The following is a 7000-nucleotide window of genomic DNA, read 5'->3' on the forward strand; positions in this document are numbered from 1 at the left end:
GATGGTGGAGCAGCAGAAATGGGAGACAATGATGCATCTACAATTGGAGAGGATGAGTTATCAGCACTCAGTGGTAATGGGACATCAACATTAGAGGAAGGGTGAGAAGATGTTGGCATGGATGCTGTAACACCTGACGTCGATGGCACTGGTTCAGCATCATGATGAGACTCATCGCATCTTTCCATCCTTCTAAAGAACCGGTCTAAGAATGCCTGGTGGTAGCCGCCTTTTTCTCATCGTATATGGCCCGGTAGCAATGAAGTGCATCGTGGACAGATGCTGCAACCTTGGTGTACCGTTCCACATTTGGGTCCTGTGATTCAAAGAGTGCCAGAGAGTCTTCAATCATTTGAAATGCCTTTGCCATCATCTTGGTCTGGAAATGCTTCGGTGCCGGTTCCACTTCCAGTTCGTCCTCTTTTTCTTCCTCCTTCCTCTGGTTTTCCAGTTCCATGAGATCTTCATTTGTCAGCTCCTGGTTGTGCACAGCAAAATATTCATGGAAGTCCTGTTCCTCAAGATGAAGGCCAAGCTTCTCGCTGATGCTCACTAAGTTGTCGACTACATTTTGTTCTTCTGCCTGTAGCTTCGCTAAACTAGGGGAATTGTGGACAAACATGGGGCACAGTTTCTTCCAAACCCCATTCATGGTGGCCGTGGTAATTTCATGCCATGAAGCATCAATGTTCTTTATGGCATTATAGATAGTGAAGTTCTTCCAAAATTCATGCAATGTCATCCCAGACTCACCCTCAGTTGCCTTCAGTGCCTGACGAAACATGCGACGGAGATAGTATTTCTTGAAGGTTGCAATGGCCCCATGGTCCATTGGCTGGAGTTGGGAGGTAGTGTTGGGTGGCAGGAAAACTACCTTCACATTTGCATAAAAGTCATCTAGAAAAGGAGGGTGGCCCGTTGCATTATCTAAAAGGAGAAGAATATTGAAGGGAATGTTCTTATCCCGGCAGTACCGTTCCACCTCGGGAATGAAATGGTGATAAAACCAGTCTTGAAACATAGCAAGAGTGACCCAGGCTTTTCGGTTACTCTTCCACACAACAGGAAGTGAGGCCTTAGCTATATTTTTCAGGGCTCTTGGGTTTTCAGCATGATACACTAACAATGGCTTGATCTTCATATCTCCTGCGGTATTTCCGCCAAGCAGTAGCGTCAATCTGTCCTTTGCGGGTTTGAAGCCAGGCATAGACTTCTCTTCCTTACTGATGTAGGTTCTGTCTGGCATCTTTTTCCAATAAAGGCCTGTTTCGTCAACATTAAATATTTGCTGAGGTGAAAACACACCTTCTTTGATAATTTCCTTAAGTGTAGCAGGGAACTCCTGGGCTGCTACCGTATCTGCACTTGCCGCCTCTCCTGTCACCTTTATGTTATGGAGGTTATTACGTGCCTTGAAGCGGTTAAACCATCCATGACTTGCAGTAAAGGTCACATCTGCTGCTTCTTCCCCATATTTTGTCTTTACATCTTCAAAAAGACTTAAAGCCTTCTCTTGAATCAGCATTAAGCTTAGTGGCTTTCTTTTCTGATGACAATCCTCCATCAAAATGCTCTGAAGATTTTCAAGTTCTATCACTTTTCCACGTTTCTTACTAATAATAGTAGAGTGCATAGGCACTGAACTTCTCACATCTTCCATGATCCTATCCTTGCTCTTCAGAATTGTATCGATGGTAGAACGATTCATCTGGTATGAGCTAGCAACATCAGACATCTTCTCACCACGCTTCACTCTTTTTATGATGTCAGCCTTTGTTTGCATCGTGATGGCCTGGTGTTTTTTAGAAATTCAGCATCACCACTTCCTTTGCGCTTGGCACGCGACATGTTTGGAGTTCACAACACTCGTTGTACTGAAACCACGTGGGTACAGTAAGAGATAGCTACCGTTTACGGCAGGCGCGGCTCCTGCTCGCTACTGCCACCACTCTGCCGCCATGCGAATTAGCCTTAGGCGATTGAGGACAACCTTGTTCGTATGTACTGAAATTCGTAACTCGAATGTTCGTATGTCGGGGACTATCTGTTGCATTTCATTTTCAGCAGTATAGCCAGAACCCAGTAACATTTCGGTAGTAACAGTATAGACCCCTGTAACATTTCATTTACACCAGTATAGCCAGAACCCAGTAACATTTGAGTAGTAACAGCATAGACAGACCCCAGTAACATTTCATTTGCAGCAGTATAGACAGACCCCAGTAACATTTGAGTAGTACTAGTAATAGTATAGGCAGACGACTGTAACATTTCCGTAGCAGCAGTATAGGCATAGCCTAGCATTAGTAACATTTCATTTGCAGCAGTATACTCAGACCCCAGTAACATTTCAGTAGCAACAGTATAGACAGACCCCACTAACATTTCAGTAGTAACAGTATAGACAGATCCCAGTAACATTTCATTTGCAGCAGTATACACAGACCCCAGTAACATTTCAGTAGCAGCAGTGTAGGCAGACCCCTGTAACATTTCAGGAGCAGAAGTATAAGCAGACAGAAGTAACATTTCTGTCGCAGAAGTAGCATTACTGTGGCAGAAGTATAGGCAGGCAGACCCGGGTGACATTTCTGTAGCAAGAGAAGGCCAACCCCTGACACATTGGTGTACCATGAGTGTAGGTGAAGGTCAGAAAAATTACTTGGATTACAGTGTAGGCGAGGGCCCAAAAAATTGCTGTACCAACAGTACAAATGTACTCCAGAAAAATTGCTCAACCGAGAGGGCAGGTGAAACCCATTAATATTTTAGCTTACTGTGTCTTAATTTGTAACTGAGCCTGGAGGCAGCCCTGTTAAAAAAATTGGTTCACGTTGAAGTTTCAATGCTTCAGCTAGAAAAGTCGAAATATTGTTAGACAAAAGTTATATGAGCCTTTTGGGCCGCAGAAAAATTGGCAGTTCAGCGTGCTGACAGGATGTTTCAGGAGGAGGAGCAGGAGGAGGAGGACTAATATCATAGACAGATTGACAAAGGTAAATGTCCCTTTTTTTACGGTGATAGAGAAGACTGCTTTCATCTGCGGTTGCAGCGAAAAGATTGTTTAGGTACCGCTGCTCTCCACTGGTGGAGAAGAGAAGTCTGGGGAAATCCAGGCTTTGTTCATCTTTATGAGTGTAAGCATGTCAGCACTGTCAGTTGACAGGCGGGTACGCTTATCCGTGATGATTCCCCCAGCTGCACTGAACACCCTATCTGACAAGACGCTGGCTGCAGGGCAAGCCAGCACCTCCAGGGCATACAGCGCGAGTTCGTGCCACGTGTCCAGCTTTGACACCCAGTAGTTGTACGGAGCAGAGGCGTCACGGAGGACGGTGGTACGATCGGCTACGTACTCCCTCACCATCTTTTTACAGTGCTCCCTCCGACTTAGCCTTGACTGGGGAGTGGTGACACAGTCTTGCTGGGGAGCCATAAAGCTGGCAAAGGCCTTGGAGAGTGTTCCCCTGCCTGCGCTGAACATGCTGCTCGATCTCCGCGTCTCCCCTGCTACTTGGCCCTCGGAACTGCGCCTTCTGCCACTAGCGCTGTCAGATGGGAAGTTTACCATCAGTTTGTCCACCAGAGACCTGTGGTATTGCATCACTCTCGAACCCCTTTCCTCTTCGGGAATGAGAGTGGAAAGGTTCTCCTTATACCGTGGGTCGAGCAGTGTGTACACCCAGTAATCCGTAGTGGCCAGAATGCGTCTAACGTGAGGGTCACGAGAAAGGCATCCTAACATGAAGTCAGCCATGTGTGCCAGGGTACCTGTAAGCAACACATCGCTGTCCTCACTAGGAAGATCACTTTCTGGATCCTCCTCCTCCTCTTCCACTGGCCATACACGTTGAACAGATGAGAGGCAAGCAGGATGGGTACCCTCTGCAGTGGGCCGAGCTGTCTCTTCCGCCTCCTCCTCCTGAGGCTCCTCCCCCTCCACCTCCAAAACGCACTGAGATATAGACATGAGGGTGCTCTGACTATCCAGTGACATACTGTCTTCCCCATCTCCTTTTCCGACCGCAAAGCTTCAGCCTTTATGCTTTGCAGGGCACTTCTCAACAGGCATACCAGAGGAATGGTGACACTAATGATTGCAGCATCGCCGCTCACCATCTGGGTAGACTTCTCAAAGTTTCCAAGGACCTGGCAGATATCTGCCATCCAGGCCCACTCCTCTGTAAAGAATTGAGGAGGCTGACTTCCACTACGCCGCCCATGTTGGAGTTGGTATTCCACTATAGCTCTACGCTGCTCATACAGCCTGGCCAAATGTGCAGCGTAGAGTTCCACCGTGTGGGCACGTCTCAAAGCAGTCGGTGCACTGACAGATTAAAGTGATCTTGCAGGGTCCGCAGGGTGGCAGCATCCGTGTTGGACTTGCGGAAATGTGCGCTGACCCAGCGCACCTTGCCGAGGAGGTCTGACAAGTGTGGGTAGCTTTTCAGAAACCGATAAACCACCAAATTAAAGACGTCGGCCAGGCATGGCACGTGCGTGAGGCTGCCGAGCTGCAGAGCCACCACCAGGTTACGGCCGTTGTCACACACGACCATGCCCGGTTGGAGGCTCAGCGGCGAAAGTCAGCGGTCGGTCTGCTCTGTCAGACTATGCAACAGTTTGTGGGCCATGTGCCTCTTCTCTCCTAAGCTGATTAGTTTCAGCACGGCCTGCTGACGCTTGCCCACCGCTGTGCTGCCGCGCGACACCGACTGCTGGCGACGTGCTGCTGCTGACACGTCTTGATTGCGAGATAGAGGTTGCGTTGGAGGAGGAGGAGAAGGAAGGTTTAGTGGAGGTGGCATACACCGCCGCAGATACCAGCACCGATCTGGGGCCCGCAATTCTGGGGGTGGGTAGGACGTGAGTGGTCCGAGGCTCTGACTCGGTCCCAGCCTCCACTAAATTCACCCAATGTGCCATCTGGGAGATATAGTGGCCCTGCCCGCCTGTGTTTGTCCACGTGTTCGTTGTTAAGTGGACCTTGCCAGTAACCGCGTTGGTGAGTGCACATACAATGTTGCGGGAGATGTGGTCGTGCAGGGCTGGGATGGCACACCATGAAAAATAGTGGCGACTGGGGACCGAGTAGCACGGGGCCGCCACCGCCATCATATTTTGAAAGCCTCCGTTTCCACAAGCCTGTACTGCAGCATCTCTAGGCTGTTCAATTTGGCAACGTGCACGTTTAAAGCTTAAGCTTGCGGGTGCGTGGCGGCATATTTGCGCTTTCGCTCCAACGCTTCTGTTAGCGACAGCTGGACGCTGCGCTGAGAGACATAGCTGGATGGGGCCAAGGACAGCGGAGGTGAGGGTGTGGGTGCAGGCCGGGAGGCGGTCGTGCCTGTGTCCTAAGAGGGGGGTTGGATCTGAGTGGCAGGTTGGGGCACAGGGGGAGAGGCAGTGGTGCAACCCGGAGGCGGTGAACGGCCTTCGTCCCACCTTCTGGGGTGCTTGGCCATCCTATGCCTGCGCATGCTGGTGGTGGTGAGGCTGGTAGTGGCGGCTCCCCGGCTGATCTTGGCGCGACAAAGGTTGCACACCACTGTTCGTCAGTCGTCCGCGCTCTCAGTGAAAAACTGCCACACCTTTGAGCACCTTGGCCTCTGCACGGTGGCTTGCCGTAAGGGGGTGCTTTGGGAATCCGTTGGGGGATTATTCGCTCTGGCCCTGCCTCTGCCCCTGGCCACCCCACTGCCTCTTCCAACCTGTCCTGCGGCTGCACTTGACTCCCCCTCTGAAGACCTGTCCTCAGTTGGCTTATCACACCAGGTGGGGTCAGTCACCTCATCGTCCAGCAGCTCTTCCTCCGAATCCTCCGTGCGCTCCTGCCTCGGACTTACTGCCCTTACTATTGCCTTACTGATAGACAACTGTGTCTCATCATAATCATCGACCTCCTCCCCCACCGAAAGCTCTTGAGACAGTTGCCGGAAGTCCCCAGCCTTATCACTCAGACCCCGGGAACTTTCCAAAGGTTGGGCATTGGTCACGACAAACTCCTCAGGTGGGAGAGGAATCATTTTTTCCTAATCAGCACTGGGGCCCGAAAACAGTTCCTGGGAGTCTGCCTGCTCATCCGAATGTGTCATTTTCATGGAGTTAGGAGGCTGGGAGGAAGGAGGAGTAGCAGCGAGAGGATTCAGAGTTGCAGCAGTGGACGGCGTAGAAGACAGGTTGCTGGAGACATTGCTGGATGCACTTTCTGCCATCCACGACAGGGCCTGCTCACACTGCTCATTTTGTAATAAAGGTCTACGGCGTGGACACAAAAATTGTGATATGAAGCTGGGGACCCCAGAAACTTTCCTCTCTCCTAATCCCGCAGCAGCCGGCTGTGATTCACCTGGACCAGGAATTCGACCTATACCCACACCCTCACTTGGAACTCCGCGTCCTCGCCCACGTCCACGTCCTCTAGCTCTACCCCTACCCCTCAGCATGGTGGATTACGAATAGAGCAGACACAGAGCGGTGTAAAAAATGTTTGAATTCTTATTGGCGTGCAGTTGGAGTGAGACAGCGCTTATGTAACGCAAACTGTAGCAAGGAAAAAAATAATTCAGAAGACTGCAAGCACGCCGAGCTGTGCAATATGCAATACTGATACTCCTGAGCTCACACCAGCCACGCAGTCAAATGCAGAGAGTCACAGCTAGCCGTAAGGATTTTCAGGTTTTTTTGGTAATTTTTGTGCAATGCAATGCAGGCTATATTGCGTCTATCTGAGTTTCCCTGTATGGGGGTCTGTCACCGTGCGTGCAGTTTACAGCAGACACACAGCAGTGTAAAAAATGTTTAAATTCTTATTGGCCTGCAGTTGTAGTGAGACAGCACAAACTGCAGCCAGGAAAAAAAATTATTCGGAAGACTGCAAGCACACCTAGCTGTGCAATAATGAGGTACTACAACTACCAGCAGCCACGGAGTTAAATGCAGACGGTCACAGATAGCCCTAAACAGGTGCTTTTTTGGGGTACTTGTTGACAGGATTCTA

At 50.1% G+C, this 7000-nt stretch overlaps 1 protein-coding gene across 1 annotated transcript; it reads right to left on the reverse strand.

The window, feature by feature from the left end:
• Window positions 1-205: 205 nt before the first annotated feature.
• On the reverse strand, window positions 206-1783 carry LOC136581714 (tigger transposable element-derived protein 1-like). Its single transcript, XM_066582337.1, has one exon. It carries the CDS (start codon window positions 1781-1783, stop codon window positions 206-208), a length of 1578 nt encoding a protein of 525 aa, XP_066438434.1.
• Between the last annotated feature and the right edge of the window lie 5217 nt (window positions 1784-7000).

The sequence above is a fragment of the Eleutherodactylus coqui genome, chromosome 11 (assembly GCF_035609145.1).
Source record: "Eleutherodactylus coqui strain aEleCoq1 chromosome 11, aEleCoq1.hap1, whole genome shotgun sequence".
NCBI lineage: Eukaryota > Metazoa > Chordata > Amphibia > Anura > Eleutherodactylidae > Eleutherodactylus > Eleutherodactylus coqui.